This window comes from Morus notabilis, unplaced genomic scaffold (genome assembly GCF_000414095.1).
Source record: "Morus notabilis unplaced genomic scaffold, ASM41409v2 Scaffold922, whole genome shotgun sequence".
Lineage (NCBI taxonomy): Eukaryota > Viridiplantae > Streptophyta > Magnoliopsida > Rosales > Moraceae > Morus > Morus notabilis.
Window position 1 is genome coordinate 131,005 of NW_010358078.1, and position 17,641 is coordinate 148,645.

At 32.5% G+C, this 17,641-nt stretch overlaps 1 protein-coding gene across 2 annotated transcripts; it reads left to right on the forward strand.

Annotated features, from left to right (window-relative positions):
• The first annotated feature begins 7,913 nt into the window (after positions 1-7,913).
• Positions 7,914-16,536, forward strand: LOC21391433 (protein ENHANCED DISEASE RESISTANCE 2). Of its 2 annotated transcripts, XM_024161331.1 has the most exons (21): positions 7,914-8,289; positions 9,504-9,578; positions 9,698-9,751; positions 9,907-9,972; positions 10,054-10,115; positions 10,325-10,455; positions 10,572-10,618; positions 10,698-10,795; positions 11,478-11,573; positions 11,662-11,726; positions 11,825-11,896; positions 12,121-12,267; positions 12,389-12,696; positions 13,772-13,835; positions 13,951-14,126; positions 14,458-14,559; positions 14,732-14,782; positions 14,863-15,006; positions 15,274-15,369; positions 15,835-15,936; positions 16,188-16,536. In XM_024161331.1, the coding sequence occupies exons 1-21, from the start codon at positions 8,137-8,139 to the stop codon at positions 16,278-16,280; spliced, it is 2,202 nt and encodes a 733-aa protein (XP_024017099.1). In that variant the 5' UTR covers positions 7,914-8,136; the 3' UTR covers positions 16,281-16,536. The 2 variants fall into 2 exon arrangements, with proteins under 2 accessions (XP_024017099.1, XP_024017100.1); XM_024161332.1 differs by lacking the exons at positions 15,274-15,369; positions 15,835-15,936; positions 16,188-16,536 and having other exon boundaries at positions 14,870-14,952.
• Positions 16,537-17,641: the final 1,105 nt, after the last annotated feature.

Below are 17,641 nucleotides of genomic sequence, written 5' to 3' on the forward strand. Positions count from 1 at the left end.
AGTGGCTATAGATACAAAACTACAATCTCGTTCGTTTTGCGGATTCGAGTTTTTAATTTGAGTTGAGATGTGACATTTTTTTAGAGTTTTTAACTGTAGAGAAAAAGTTAAATATGACATTTTTTTAGAGTTTTTTACTGTAAAAACTTAAAACTGAAAACTCAAATCGGTGAAATGAACGAGGCCGACGTACTCTTTTAGGATAAGTTATACGATTTGCCCCGAGCCACAGGATTTATCACAAAATCCTAAACTTGAAATTTAACTTTTTTTCTCTTAAATTTTAATAATTCTTATAAAATTTATCCTTTATTGAAATTTTTTATTACTTTTATTATTGCTATTGGCCTCATTTATGAACCCTAAAGGTCGTTAAGTCAAGTAAATTAAGGAGAAAGTTAGATGTAGTTAAAAAAATAATTACCCACTTTTATATGACTAGGTGAGGAGAAATTAAGTAATTGTTTATTAAATTATTCAAACGACGCTTATTAATTATGTAATACGTATTATTTATGTTAAAAATAATAATAAATAGAGTTTTTTTTGTTGATTTTTACATTTTTCATCAAAAATTTAATAGAAAGAGAAATTTTGTAAGAAGTACTATAGGAGAGAAAAAAAAAGTTAAAAATTAAAATATAGAAACATTTTATAATAAGACTTATAATTTAAGAGACAACCCTCTAATTTATCCTACTATTTATCATCGCCTTTAGTCAAAGCACTAAAAAAACAAGCCCAATCCTTTTCATTTGATATTAGTTTTATTCTTTTAGAGGAAAAAAAAGTGAACATTGAATTCAAATTGTACTGCTATAAAGCGTTCTGACATTGGGAAATGGGAATTGATTTTGGTTTGGCAGAAATTGTTGTTTTCCTAGAGTTCCAATATCCTATAACTTATAGCTATAGGGTGTCATCCCTGTCAAATGGTCGTATGACTTTCAAAACTTGAGAAATTAATATAAAATTGAAGACTTAATATGCAAGCAACTTGCTAATATATATTTAGCAAAAGGAAATTAATGATTGTTTGTCCAATTTATGCCAGCTAATACAAACGGACTAAAGAAGATTGGCAATTTCACGTGATCAGAATATGTATATATAGAGCTTTATTGGTTGCCCAGTAGCAATGGTAGGTAAGACTAAGCTAACTCAATTATGAACAGATTTAAATGAAGAATATCCCTTAATCATAGCTGATAGCTCAATTGATATTTACACAAATTAAAAAAAAAAAAAGACATGACGTATTGGTTCATGGATTGAGAATCATGATTCATAATCATTCTCGTTTTACGTATATTTTTTATGAGAGAAAACACTATAAAGAATCATAAATCATGATTCAAAATCAAGAACGAATATAGAAAATAAACGTATCGGCAGTAAGAAGAAATGTTGTTGGGTATTGTTTCTCTTTTAGCTAAAGCAAAAAGGCGTGATTGACGACAAACCAGTAAAAATCACTAAAAAGCATCGCTAAATTGCTGATTTTACTTTTGGGTCAAAAAGAGGTATAAAATTTATCTTTAGGGTAAAATGAATTCTTTCTCTAAGCTTGTAATTAGTAATTGCCTTCTAAGCTTGTAATTAGTAATGTCATGTGCATGAGGAGAGCCGCGCAAATGTGGATGTTGCTTTAATTATTCAAGGTAGCTCCTTTTTTAACGGGCAAATGGAAAACGAAAAGGAAAAAGAGACAAAGGACTCGTGCATGGTTATATAGGATGCTTACAAATGGTTGACAAACGAGATAATATATAGAGGAAAAAAAATCATTTTGATATGTGTTACAACGAAATATATTTTTGGTATCCTATGGTTTTTTTTTTTTATAAGAAATCTTTACGATGGAAAAAGTTATTTTTCTCCACCGGTGAGGACAATTATTTTTGACTTTGGATTAGTTTAACGGTTAGGATCTATGTAGATATGTATTAAAAATTTACAGTATGCCACACACAACTACTCCTGCTGCAGATTTAACTGTTGAAAAATTAAGGATTAATTTCAAAAATTCCACTTTGGCCCCTAAATTTTAAAACATAACATCCGTTCTCCTTAAATTTTATTCAGTTAACAAGTTTTCCCCTTCTGTTGCAATGAGTGACGTAATTGCCACGTCTCACTTATTTAGTGAGAATTGAAAACGCAATTACGCTTAGACCATCCTAATCAGATAATTTCCCATTTTATTGAAAAAATTCACCATCTTCGTTTTTCATTTTTCTTCTTTTTTTTTCCTCATTTTGTTCCCCAAGTTTTCCTCACTCCCTCTCTTTCACTTCCACATCTCTCTCCCTCTCTTCCCTCAAACCTTGTTTCATCGAAGAAAACGATGGCCTGGCCTCCCTGGCCAACATGGAGGCTGGATTCTCCGGCAGCCACCACCACGACCAGAACCACGCGTTTTAATCCCGGCCTCTGTATTACTCGTGGCGGAGCAGCTTCAGGAGCCTTCCGATGACGTTTTATTCTTCATTCTCTTCTTCTCCATCATTGTTTTCGCCCAAATCTAGCTACGCGAGGTTCTACGACGCCAGGTTTGAAGAGCACTAGTCCCATTTTCTCGAGGCTTGCTTCCTTTGCAAGAAGCCTCTCACTGATAACAAGGATATTTTCATGTACATGTTGGATTTCTTTCCAAGTTTTGTTCTTTTCGTGTTTGATTTTGAATCTTTAGGGAGAGACGAGTTAGAGAGAGAAAGTTTGTTGGAGAGAGGCATAGAGATGATTAATGGTGATGAAGAAAACCATGAATGTTATTTGTAGGCTCTGTATCTGGGTTTGATTGTGAGCAGTTTGTGGTGCAAGTTAATTTACGATAATACCCTCTTCAGATGGGTCATGTGCCGGACACGTAGCGAATTTCGTCACTGATTGTAACATAAAGGGAAAACTTGTTAATAGAACAAAGTTCGGGGGGGATGGATGTTACATTTTAAAATTTGAGGGGTAAAGTGTTATAAGGGTCATAGTTTGGGATGAATTGTTGAAATTAATCTAAAAATTAATCCAACATAAAAATATAGTCCTCACCGGTGGAGCGAATTAGCTTACTCCACCATAAAATACTCCCTTTTTATAATATTAAAATGGTACCTTAACATGTTATAAAACTTTTTTTTTGGTATCCTAAACTCCTTTTTGTACATAAAATGACAAATTTACTCTTATTAATATTTTTTTATTTGGCTTATTCAAATTTCTTTTTAATAGATAATAACAAACAATGATATCTTGTTGCCAGAACTGTTATTCATTTAATAAATGGAACTTTGACTGAGAAAATATTTTTAAAAATTTAAATAAAAATTAATTTTTTTAAAACGTTATAGCTAAATGTTTAAATTGTGATTCCAAACAGAAACCTAACGGACCATAAGTAACAAAATCTGACAATTCTTTATGTATTAGATTAGAAAATAGCTAGGGAGGGAAAAACAAATTAACTAAAGTTGCATGTCTATGCATGCATGCACGTTTCATTAAGATATATATATATATATATATGTATATATATATATATGCATAGCATTTTGTGGAGCGTGGCATAGCGACACAATATTCAATTGATCACCTAAAAGATGCTAAGTGGTCCTAGGTCGTATGTATTTGAATACTTTCGAGGAAAACAAGAGAGTCAGTAAGTGGAAACTTGTGGTGGTAATTGATGTGTGCAATTGCATGCCTTTCTTGGTGTTTCCTTTTACACAAACACCTTTTTGTGACCAAAAAGAAACAAAAAATAATAATAAAGCTTATATTATATAGTTATGGTTCTGGACGGTGACTTTGATTGTACATGCATGCCGAACAACAATTCGCATTGGTTTTTATCGTATACAAAAACATGTGAAATTATACGTTACAATTCATGTGCTTTCCGAATCCCTATGTGAAAGAACACCTGTTCTATACTGACATATACACAGGCCTCGTTCATTTCACCAATTCGAGTTTTCAGTTTTAAGTTTTTACAGTTAATTAAAAGCTCTTAAAAAATGTCACATATAACTTTTTCTACTACAGTTAAAAGCTATAAAAAAATGTCACATCTCAGCTCAAATTGAAAACTCGAATCCACGAAACGAACGAGGTCATAATGTGCACTACATATATATATATGATATTTGCATAGTGTCCCAATACATTGATACATACACATACGTTGATAATCCGGCACATGTTACACTTTTTATTTACCTGTATAATATCATTTGTGCGTTCGTGTAATACTCATTTTATCTAAGTATAATACTCAATAATAGATTATCTATCACCGTATTATTAGATGTGAGATGCTAACGTATGACATCGAATTTAAGACCATGTCTATATATACATATATTGTGCACCTAAAATTATGAGAAATTAATACACACTTTCTATTGGAAGTGCCGGCTAATGAATGTGGTGGCATCGAGTTTAAGGATCTCAGATTACTTTGAATATAATAATTAGTGGTAGCATTTTTTTTTTTCTGAATAATTGTTAATTATAGCATGGGTTGATAACTAAGAAAAGTTGACGGAGTTTAGGAAATTTCATTAACTGAGGGAATGCTTAGTTAGAGGATTCAAATTATGATTTGAATCATGGTTCATAATTCACTATAGTGTTTTATCTCACAAAAAATACACGTAAATAAAAAATGATTATAATCACATGATTTTAATTCATAAATTAAACGTCTTCTGAATGTTGAACTTGAAGAAGAGCCACCTCGGCCCCTTGAATGCTTAAGAGCCAGATGTTTTCTTTTCCCTTCTGTTCCTGATCAGAAAAGCCAAAAGTTTAATTTATTTTACAACTAATTCATTAATTTATTTCACAACTAATTCATTCGCACGTGACAACATCTCATAAAAGAACATAGTAACTTATTAAATTAAGGATATTCAAACAACCACTCCACCAGAATGACAGAAACAAATAAATAAACGGACATGTTTTTTTTTATTTCTTCCTTTTTTAGGTGCTAAATAAGGTGATTATAAAAATACCATAATCTATAATAGGATATAGTAGGATATAGAAAGAAAGAAAGTAAAAAAATAAACGTTTGTTTCCTATATTCGTCCCTGATTCTGAATCATGATTCAGGATTTTCTCCAGTGTTTTCTCTCACAAAAAATACACGTAAAACGAGAATAGTTTTGAATCATAATTCTGAATACATAAACCAAACATATATAATCAATTTTGTAAAATATGATAATGATCACATTCCAAAAATATAGTAAAAAGCTCCCAAATTCCCAATGAGTAACCTAATAGAGAGTGAAAAAGATTTGTAGAATTCTTACTATATAATAATGATCCAATTCAATGATCTTCTGTTTATGAGGTTCCTTTTTTCCAAAAAAAAAAAAAAAAAAAAAAAGTTTGCTTCTTACTTACGTCACCGTATCAACTGTTCAAGATGAACAAACCGCTTCTTCATAGTGGGCTCACGCCATTGCTCTAACACCAAGAGAAACAAACTTAAATAAAAAAAATAAAAAAAAAAGAAGAAAATCAAGAAAATCAAGAAAATCTAAATTCTCTTAACTTTTTTTTTTAATCATTCTAAAAAAAAAGAAGAAAATCAAGAAAATCTAAATTCTCTTAACTTTTTTTTTTAATCATTCTCTTAGAATTTCATTAAGTTGATATGTGATAGAAGAAAGTGGCAGCATATTTATTTTGGAGTAAATTATATTATTGCACCTCAAATTTTTTCGCATAGTGAATTATGAACTTTCAATTTTGATAAGACACATCTTGAACATTAAAACATAATCAAATTACAAGTTTATTTTAAGTTTATTTACAATAATAAACGTATCACTTTTTTTTTTAATCTGCAATAAACATATCACTTAATTCATCCATTTGTTAATAGAACACAGAGGATTGTTTTTAACGTGCACAGGGAGAAGAGAACCTTATCTTATAATAAGAAAGCATAAATCCATTTACTCTCATGATAAAAAGTCATTCTTCTATATTCTCTAAGAAAATACCTATAAAGGAACACATTCTTTTTTATTTAAAAAATATTTTACATATAAATATATGGAGCTTTTTTAATAGGATTAAAAAAAATGAACCGTTGATAATTTTTTATTTTTAAATATATATTAAAAATTACTCATTTTATTTATTTTTTAATTTAATGTGATTCTGATATGATATAACAATTATAAATTGATACTTTTAATGAGATCAATCCATAAAAAAAACTCCCCCGAAAGTACCATTTATGCCCATTAATACTTCGAGAAAAAAAAAAGTGTATATGTTTTTTGTTTTAAACTTTTTTCATACGGCGCAAAATATTCGCATAGTTCTTCTTTTTTATATTTTAAATCTCGTGATAACAACTGCACTGACTAAAAAATCTCCGGTGTCTTGTATAAATCACTAGTGTTTCTCACTAGTCGTTTCTAGAGTTTAGTTTCCCCGAAATACCCTCGGCTACTGCAAGCACTAATTCCACGTAAATTTTGTAACAAACTTTTAAATAAAATAAATATTTAAAGGCTTTTCAAAAAAAGAAAAGAAAAGTAAAGGGTACTTTTGAGAATTGAGTTAAGAGGGACGTAGAGGACAAGATTTTGATGCTACTGTGTCTGTTTCTTGTGACATACTTTAGGAAAAATTCTAAATACGAGATAGTCATTAATCATATTGCAAATCTTGGATTGATAACATATTTGTTAATTTTTTCTATTGAACATATTTATTAATTGTTATAGGTTGTGATAAATGGAAATATTCCTAACGTGTTTAGGTAATTACATCTTAGCAATCATATAAGTCTCCGACGACTTTATAAAGAAGAAAAAAAGTTTCCGACGACTAATGTTATTTATATACCCACCTTCTTTCTTTCTTTCTCATTTTCCAAAGTTAATAAAAGTTTATAAAAATGAATTAATGTGTCATTAACTTTAATAATAAAAAAAAGAAGACGACGCATTTATGAAAAAACACTTCAACAACTTAACATTAATGTGTAGGTCATGGTTTCCTTAGAAAATAATTATAGGTCATAGAACATTGAAGGATAAATAATACTTGCAATAATAAATAAACAAAAAAAAATGTTTCTTCAATGAACATAAAGTGCGTGTTTAGAACCGTTTTTAAAAAAGATTTTCACGTATTTTGAGAAGTGAAAAATAAAAATAAAAATAAAATGACGTTTATTTAGTAAATATTTTAAAAATAAAAAATGAAAACGAAAACAGTGAGAATGATTTTTGTGAAGGAATTAGAAAATAATTAAAAGTTGTTTTCATTTATGTTTTTATTTTTTAGTACTTATCAATAATATTATAATATATTAATTAATAAACACGATTTTACTTTTTTATTATACTCAAAACAATCTCTTAAAAAACCAACCAAACGTAATTTTAAAATCAGTCATAGAATGATTCTCAAAACAATTATTTTGAAACTAATTATACACGCACCTAAAAACTTTTCCTCAAAGAATAATAAATTTGAAAAAAAAAACTGGCTCATATTACATTTTTAATCAATAATCTGAGGCCACAAAACGAAACCATTACCATCAGTTTCTTAAGCAGATAAGTAATTTAGGTGGGATAAAACCTTCCTAGGAAAAACTAATGAGTTCGAATAAGTTAACTGTACATTAAAAAATACACAAAAGACAAGAAAACAATAAATAAGTGAAAAATACTAATAAAAAAATATGAAAATGAACCAACAAATAAATGAAAGGCAATCAGAGAATTTGTCCGCCATGGAAAAAAAGAAAAGAAAAAAGTGTTACACTAGCAAAGCAGGGACAATAAAGTAATTGGAGTTGAATAATTTGCCTGGCAATCTTTGTCTCTTATAAAGCACCAGTTCGGTTTCTTTTCTTTAACAGAGAGAAACGTAGAGAGAGAGAGTTTTCTACAATTCCAAGGATGAAAGCAGTGATTCTCTGTATTCCTTAGCTGGATTCAGAGAATCACCATCTTCGTCTTCATCTCCATCTTCGTCGGAAATCCGAGCAATTCACACGGAGAGGATCAGAATCCCGCTTCTTTTGCATGAATTTTGAGATTCTTTGAGAATTAATCGGCGGTTTTTTTTTTTTTTGGTTGTTCGAGATTGTTCGAAATGGAAACTTCTCAGACCGATGGAAGAATGGAGGGATGGCTGTACCTCATTCGCTCCAATCGGATTGGGCTTCAGTACTCGAGGAAGAGGTACTTCGTTCTCGAAGCTCACCATCTCAGAAGCTTCAAGTCTGTTCCCGCTTCAAACGATGAGGTTCGTCGCTTTTTCTTTCTTTTTCTTCTCCATTTCTTATTGCTTCTGTGTTCGAATTTAAATTCCGGTTCGTATTAGACTGCTAATGCCTTTTCAATTCTGTGAACTTTTTTTTTTTTTTTTTTTTTTTTTTTTTTTTTTTTTTTTTGATTTGCTTTTGGGGGTTTAAAGTGGAGTATTTTGTTCAAGTGCCGATTATCAATCTATTCAGTTGAGATTGCTTTTTTTTTTTTTCTTTATAGTCTGCGTATCGTCGAAAACTGTGTTTGGAACTGAGCTGTGATCAAGTTTCGATTTAATATATTTTGTTTCTGTATTTGCGTGTATATAACTTAGTATGCATAAAGGAAGTTTCTTGTTTTAACGGCATAATGCGGAAGAGTTATGAGTCAATAGTCATCTACTATTTGAAGATGTTTGGAGGTATTGAACACTGATAATGCACTTATTTTCTAGTAGAGGAAAAATTTTCCAACTGACTGGCGAATTTTTTATTATTAGGAATTTCTTAGGGTGGTACATTTTTTAGTGGTAATGATCTCCTGTAAGATATCGACAATGCTACTATTTATATTCAATCAAATTGCGAAGAGTTTCTCGATATTCATATGCAAATTTGGATGCCTTCGGAGAGGGTTAATGAGGGTAAGGGAAATACTTTCAGCTTCGAGTACTTTTTTTCTTTTCTTTAAGTTCGACCTGGTCTGAATGTTGAAAATCTGAAAATAAGAGAGCGGCATTAAAGCTTCAAGGGTTACTTTTAGCCAGCTTTTACCTTTTCTTTTCTTTTTCTCTTTCTTGTAATTCTTCTTTCAACATAAATGTCGTGCAGATTTTGGTGATGACTTTAATTAAATTTTGGTTGAATGGTACTTCTATAAGATTTTGGCTGAAAATTTTGTACTTTTGATTTCCTGTGATCTTCATATTAAAAACTTTTTTTTTTTTTTTTTTTTTTTTTACTTTTCTTTCTTTGTCATGGACGTTGCCTTAAAAAACAATTTATAATAACCATTTTTGCACCATCAACTATTGAATTAGTAATATTATATTATTATGCCACAGAGAGGAGCAGGAACCTCAAATTATGATTTGGTTTATATGGACTTTGAATGGAAATGTGGCCCTTATATTTTTTCCTTTCTGCTTTTTCATCAGACTTTGTTTTGGTAGAAAAATGACATAGATGGCTTATCAATGTTTTGTAATTTCAGGAACCGGTTAAAAGTGCTATTATAGATTCTTGCATTCGTGTTATGGACAATGGTCGGGAGAGCATTCATAGAAAAGTATGGACTTCATACAATGTAGCTCTTATAGTATTAATGTATCTGTTTTTCATGGTTCCTGATTTCATTAGTATTGGCAATGCGTTTATAAAAACCAATTATTTTTTTTGCAATGTCAGGTCTTCTTCATATTCACTCTCTATAACACTTCCAATCACAACGATCAGCTTAAGGTGCCGTAATCTTTCTGTCCGAAGTGTGTTGTTTTTCTATATTTGCGTCGATATTCTCATTAGTATTACTCTGTAACTTTCTTTCATTATTGTGAATTTTTTGTTTGGTCGTAATAGTTAGTAATTTTTATTTTTTATTTTTTTTTATTTCTTAGTTGGGGGCAAGCAGTCCTGAAGAAGCAGCAAGGTGGATTCATTCCTTTCAAGAAGCAGCTTTACAGGTTTGTTAAAGATCATTTTGTTAGCCTGCAGGAAAGCTAATTATACTTGGTACTCATCCCAGTGTTTATGAATATATGCAGGGTGGTCCAGATATAGGAGACAATATTATAAATTGTTCAAAGAGAAGATGGCAATCATTTAGGTGCAATAGCTTATTACCAACTATTCTTGTTTAACACGTGTAACTAACCGTTTCCTTGTTCACCAAATGTTGTAGTTTTCCACTTTGACTTGATGTGACTTCCAAGTAAATTTCTTACGGACATTTATCTTTATGTACTTTGTGTATTATATTATTTTATTTTCTGTCAGGATGTCATATCGTTTTACTCATATCTTTTTTGCATGTAGATTGGGTGGACCTAGCCGGTCAAGTCGTATTAATTCCATAGACTGGACTATATGTCCTTCTACGCAAGCAGATCCAATGACATCCGATGTTATTGCTCCTTCGCCGTGGACGATATTTGGATGTCAAAATGGTAAGAAGTAAAAAGTTATAGGCTGTTGGAGGTAGCTAAAGTTCTTTTCTCAAAATCATGGGTGTTATGCAGGTCTATGATCTTTCTCCTCTGTTTTTTTAATTATTTTTTGTTAGGTCTACGGTTATTTAAAGAAGCAAAAGATAGGGACTCTCATGGAAAGGTTGGTACTTGACCGGTGCTTTGTTTGCCATTTTTTGGTTCTAACAGACATTTTACTAACATGTTCCTATCTTGAGCAGTGGGATGATCATCCTGCTATAATGGCAGTGGGTGTGGTTGATGGAACTTCAGAAGCAATCTTCCAAACACTTATGTCTCTTGGTCCCTCAAGATCACAGTAAGTTTTTTGAGCAAACCTTGATGATATCCTGAGATATCAAAGTTGAAGTTGTAACGTACTTGTCTGATGAAATTTGAGTTAGGTTACGTAGCACCACTAAAACATTGTAGCCGTAGCTTTCCTTTTCCTTTGAAAATTTTATTACAGATAAAAAAAAAATCCTAGTCATGGGACACAAATGTGGTTAACGACTGCTTCATGCCTCAAAGAAGGTAAATTTGTATGTGTTGCTAAGTTAGCAACAAAATAACAAGGGAAACACAAATCACTTGCTGCCAATTCCCAAGCTAGATATTTAACTGTTGCTTTTCATTGTAATGCTACCAGATAGCCTCGGACCTAGTCTCGTGCAGGAAAATATAGATAGAGATAAAAGCAAGTCTAGTATGAATCTTTCTATAAACTACAACGTCAATTAATTCTACTAGATTATATCCCTGCTAGTCTGTAAGGAGTATGCTTCTATCTTTATGTCCAGAAAATTCTATTGATAAAACTGAAAATAATTGTACACATGAACAAATATACTTATGTTACCATGTTCAGCCTAAACGTATTGGCTGTTGTATTAGCTTTTGGGACCGATTTCTGGCTTATTCCCTGTTTGGTTCAAGCTTATTCGAAAATTGGCAGCCAAGTTTTGTTGTTGCTGAAGTTAACTTTACTAATTGGCTTGTAGGTGGGACTTTTGTTTCTACGAGGGCAGTGTGGTTGAGCACCTTGATGGTCATACTGATATTATTCACAAGCAGTTATACAGTGATTGGTTACCATGGTCAGTCTCACAGTCCACTGGTTGTGATTTAATTTCTGAGGCATTTGATCTATGGTTTAATGTCTAATTGCTTTCTCATATTTTGCAGGGGAATGCAACGAAGAGATCTATTGTTGCGACGCTATTGGAGAAGAGAAGACGATGGGACATATGGTAATAAGTCTTCTGAGGAAGTATTTTCCAAGTATTTTTTTAACAGACCTAAGCTCCTTCGATTAGAAATTGACTTCTTTACGTTTATTTTGTTGCAGTTATTCTCTATCACTCAGTCTCTCACAAGAAGTGTCCCCCTCAAAAAGGCTATGTCCGTGCTTGCCTTAAAAGTAATGTATGCTTAGAAATTGAACTATACTGGACATTTTTTGTTTCTCATGCTGCATGTTTTCTCGTTAAAAATGATATGTTACATAATAATGTTGGTTTTTTTTTACCGGCAATTAATAAGATTGAATATATCCTACCGGCTACCTCAATATTCTTGTACAGAATTTTTTATTTTTATGCTTGTATTCACATCAAGTCAAATGCAATATTGCATTCTTTGCAGGTGGAGGATATGTTATTTCACCAGTGAACCAAGGGAAGCAATCAGTTGTGAAGCACATGCTTGCTATTGATTGGAAATTCTGGAAATCTTATCTAAGGACTTCTTCGGCTAGGGCTATAACCATCCGAATGCTTGGAAGAGTTGCTGGTAAACTTCAAGTATTTGAAGAATTTAAAACGTATTGCAATAATCACGTATCTCATGAAATTTATTCATTTAATTAAAGTTTTGTTTTTTTTCCTCCATTTTTTTTTTTTGGGAATCACAGCATTACGGGAGTTATTTAGAGCAAAACAAGGTTATCATTCGTCTGAGTATTCATCTGGTGAGTTGACAAGAAATATTGGGGCGAATCAAAATGAGGTGGACGACATGTTTGATGTTCGAACAGTGACTGGGGATGGAAGCAGTATGGGAAATATAGCAGAAGAAGTAGATAAAACACCTTCAGAACATGCGAGCCTTGTCAGCCTGAATGATGCAGCTGACGAATTCTTTGATGTTCCCGAACCCCCAGATTATGATCAATCAGAAGCTGATTGGGTTCCTGAATTTGTTCCAGAACAAAATTTACAGGTAAAAGCAGTTGATAGATAGTTTTGTACTTCCCGCAATAGAAACGAGTTAGATTTGGGATTGAAGGATCTTCTGGAATAACCATACTAGGTGTCTGTGAGCAAGTAGAGGCGAGGAGGAAAAACTACATGCATTACTTCTTAGAATTATTCTGAATAGGTTACGACAATCTTTAGACAAGTGTAACCTTAAAACAAAAGGAGAGAAATGCAACAAGGAAATAGTACAATTCTGCTTCTAAGAGAATAGGAAAATTACAGGAAAAAGAAACAAGAAATACAATCAGATCAAATAAAAAATAAATAAAAAAGTAGCGAAAGAAACAGCTAAGCAAACTCTGCAAAATAGAGAGAGTGAAATTGGAAGTTAACTGTTCCGAATGTTGATTTTTCAGAATTGACTAGTGCACAGATAAGTAAACTTGCCTGCAATTGTAAAATGATATGTTTCAGCCAAAGTCATTGGAGAAGTGCAGTTAGAATGCTTTCCGACTAATAGAATCATTCTATCTTAACAAATAAAATTCTTCGTATAGTTTTTTGGTTTTTTTTTTTTTTTTAAATGATCATAATCAGCAAATGAATGGTTTAGTACATGGTTGAGCTTGGTTTAAACATTTGATTCCTCCTTGCTCCACGGGCTTCAACATGCACAGTAATTGTCTATAAGCTGTAAACATTTGACCCAAGATGCACTGTGGTTTTAACGTAAATTTTGAACTTGGTTTCTCTTCCAATTTTGAACTTGGTTTTAACGTAAAATTGACCCAAGATGCACTTCTTATGGTTCCAAAATCCTATGAGAGGCCACTAAAGCCACTAGTGTTTTTTTTTTCCTTCTTTTTTTCTTTCCCTATGCTTCTTTGCACTGCAAAAATAAATAAATAAAAATAAGAAATTACTGCTTCCATCCTTTTCATTTTTGTTCTTCATGGCTTAGACCTATTTTATTTTACTCTTTTTAATTTTTGTTCTTCGTAGCTTAAACCTATTTTATTTTTACCCTGATTTGAGCAATCGCATAAACACATGTTTCTTGTCTGTTTTTCTAACTTGGTTTCTACTGTTTGTTGCAGGACGTACGCCACCCAAAGTTGTCAACTGCTGCTGGTTTTGTGAAAAAATTGCATGATCTTGCAAGTCAGTTTCTCAACAATTATGCTTACTTTTCTTTTAATGGCTTATGTTACTCTTCCTTAATAGTGTGCTTTCTATCACATAAAATATTAATGGAGCTAGAGGTCACTTGTTACAGTTCAGAAGAGGGGCTATGTAGACTTACAAGAGATGGCCATGGAAGACAGCGTATCATGCTGTTACGGGTCAACTCTTCCAAAGGATCCAACTTGTGCTTTGCCTTGCAGTTGGACAACAACAGATCCCTCTACTTTCCTTATTCGTGGAAAGAGTTATTTGGAGGACCGTCTGAAGGTATCGGCTTTTTTCCTTAATTCTGTTTCTCATGCCAACAAATGTAGGATTTTTTTCCTGCCCTGGAAAAGATCATGTTAGGCTTATATTCAACGGTTGACCTATGTTTTTTCTTTTTTGCTCAAGTACAAACACCAAACATGCCGCTAAAGAGAACCAAATGTAGTAACCTGTTATTACCTGCCCCAGTCTAGATGAGACAATAATTATATTTTGTAATTGGTTACTCACGTGTAGATACCATTTATGCTGCTAAAGAATCTTCTCTCGCCATACTGATTCATACTATAGGTCATATTTCTTTCTCATGTATGATTTTTTTCCTTTCTAGGTTAAGGCAAAGGGCACCTTAATGCAAATGGTCGGTGCTGATTGGCTAAGATCTGACAAGCGGGAAGATGATCTTGCTGGCCGTCCTGGAAGCATTGTTCAGGCAGGGTTCCTCTTGCTCCCCATTATTTTCTTTGCACTTTCTCTCTATATTTCCCTTTCTATAATTGCAAGTTAATTTTGTTGTTTTTGAATTCCCAGCCACTCATTAAACTTCATACACTCTTGGTTGTTGAGCTTTATTGTTCTACAGTTTAAAAGTTTTTCTTCTGCAGAAATATGCAGTACAAGGAGGGCCGGAGTTTTTCTTTATTGTGAACATTCAGGTAAATGACAGCAGTTTGTGATGGAATTACTCTTATTGCCTTCATTCTAGAAATACTCAATTCATGTACTATGTCCTCAGGTCCCAGGTTCAATGACTTATAGTCTAGCACTGTACTATATGATGAATACTCGATTAGAAGATGCGCCCTTGCTAGAGAGTTTTGTCAAGGGGGATGATGCATTTAGAAATTCAAGGTTTAAGCTCATACCATACATATCTAAGGTTGGTACAAGTAATACATATCCAGCAAATTATACTTTAAGAGCGGAGCTGCATGAAATTACTACGTTTAAGAGGAGTTGGTGGTTGTTTGTGCTCAATTCCTGTTAAAATATGCCCAGCACAAGCATACAATATGAGTGATAGTTGTCACCATTTGGTTTTCTCTGTACTTTAATTCCATAAATTGACGACATTATCTATGTTTCACATACTCCATCTCTTGTAATGTATGGTCCATGGGTCTTAAATCAACACTTGATTCCCCAGGGTTCATGGATTGTTAAGCAAAGCGTGGGGAAGAAAGCATGCCTCATTGGTCAAGCGCTTGAAATAAATTATTTCCATGGGAAAAACTACTTGGAGGTAAATTTTCTCAAGTAACAGCTCTTTTACTGTGAATATACATATGTTAACTTGTGGTTTTTATAATGTTCTATTCGTCTTCATGTTATTTGATTACTTTTGACTTTTTGGACGATGGTCTACAATGTCTATAGGAGGGAAATTGCTTTTTTCTTAACTGTGCATATTTCACTTTGATCCACGAGTTTTGAGATAGTTTGAACTATTACTTTTTTCGTACTAAACGGGTGGTAGTGTGCCATATAGATGGATGTAGAAAAAACCATTGAAAGCAACTCATAAAATTGTAGGAATATAAGGGGACTTGGTTTGGAGTGTTGTGCTGTGATGTGATGATTAAGACACTTTAGACACATCGGCAGCCGACTTCTAAATCTAAAATCACAGAAAAATTATATATACTGTACTTCACTATTGAGCATTGTTCTGTTACTGTGATTGATGCTAATTCTGAACTATACTCAGCTTGGTGTCAATATTGGGTCATCAACGGTTGCAAGGGGTGTGGTTAGTCTTGTTCTGGGGTACCTTAGCAATCTGGTTATCGAGATGGCATTTCTGGTACAGGTAGAGCAACCTTCTATTTTCAACCGTATGAGACGGTTCTTCATTTGTTTCATTTATACCATATTTTATTCTTTTTCTAATTTAAAAGTCACAAACATATATTAATCTGCTATACCTCATAAATATTAATTTATTAAGCTTTACAGTTTCTAATTTAGCACCGTTTAGTTTATGAAACCTGAGTTTCCTTAAAACAATTTAAAGTTACAAACAAGTATTAATCTCATAACTCTTCTCTTCTTCTTGCTCAGGCAAACACACCGGAAGAGCTCCCGGAGTATCTTCTCGGAACCTGCCGCCTTAATCATCTTGACGCATCAAAGTCAGTTCTAGTGAGGGACTGATTATATCCCCAACTCAAGCAAAAACATGATTATACCCCAATTTTATACCCATTGGAAGAATGACTATCTCCCCAATTCATGATTAACCCAGAACCGGGAGGTCATATATAGACTTAAAAGGTATATCTGAGATCTTTGTGATCTGCAACCATATTTGCAGAACTCATTCTTTGATTCAAAATTGAAATTGGCTGGAATTCATGTTGCTGTAGATATCATTAGGATGGATAATTTAATCAACCTTGTAAAGATGCCATTCTCCACTAGTGTTATATTTTCAAAGTTAGATTTGTGGTTTGTTTACCTTTTCTATGATGTACTGTTTGTTTCCGTTAAGTTTCCATTCCATGATCATATAATATCAGAAACAGAAAAGTGGCCTTTTGTGTGCATGTTTGCTGCCAATTATGAAATGGCACAAATAATCAAAGCCATGGAATTGGAAAATACAAAACCAGTCAGTGGGTGGTCAGTGGGTGGGGTCTACCTGTTGGACAAACAAAATTTATTGGAGATAGTGGTGGATCTCAGAGCATGTTAAAGCATTGAATATTTTACTGCCTTAATTCAGTATGTATATGAATATATGAATTTATATTCTCACTGAGAATAAAATAAAAATTCAAGAGTAGAAAAATCTGCAGACCACCTTGTGCAATGCACATAGGGGACACCTTGTGGCTTGTGACCTGTGTCGCACTGCAACAATTAAAAAAAGAAAAAATAACAGACCGAAGGGCATACTATTTTGGGGGTATTATGGTAATTGTGTTACACACATAATTTCAACGTCACGTTGACCCATGCTATTTAACCATTGAAAATTGCAAGCTGAACCTGGACCCTCTTTTCCACATTCTTTGTGCATTTCAAAATCACGAATTTCCCGATAGCACACATTATTGAATTGAGGGTCATTATATGACAGGATCATGTTTAATACCGACTCACGCTTTGTTTGATAAGAGGAAAAGAAGAGAGAATGAAAAAGAAAACACAGAGAAAGAAAATGTAAAGAAAATGAAAGAAGTTGATTTTTTTTGGTATTGTTTGGTATGATGGGAGCAAAAAAAAATTGCAATAGGCTAAAAAGCAAGGAAATTAATTATTGCTCCATGCTACTTAAATTTTAGATAAAATTATTTTGATAGATTTTGTTATAGCGAAATATCTTATTAGACAGATGAAATTATTTTGATATTCTGAAAAATCTTATTGGACAGCGTAAATAGTACAGAGCAATAAAAAATTTTGCTTTTTTTTTGGCTCTGAATAAAAAATTTTGCTTAGTTTAACGTGTTGTTAGACAGAAAATGGCTTTGGTTGAGGCAAAAAAGTAGCTTTGTAAATGCAAAACCGAT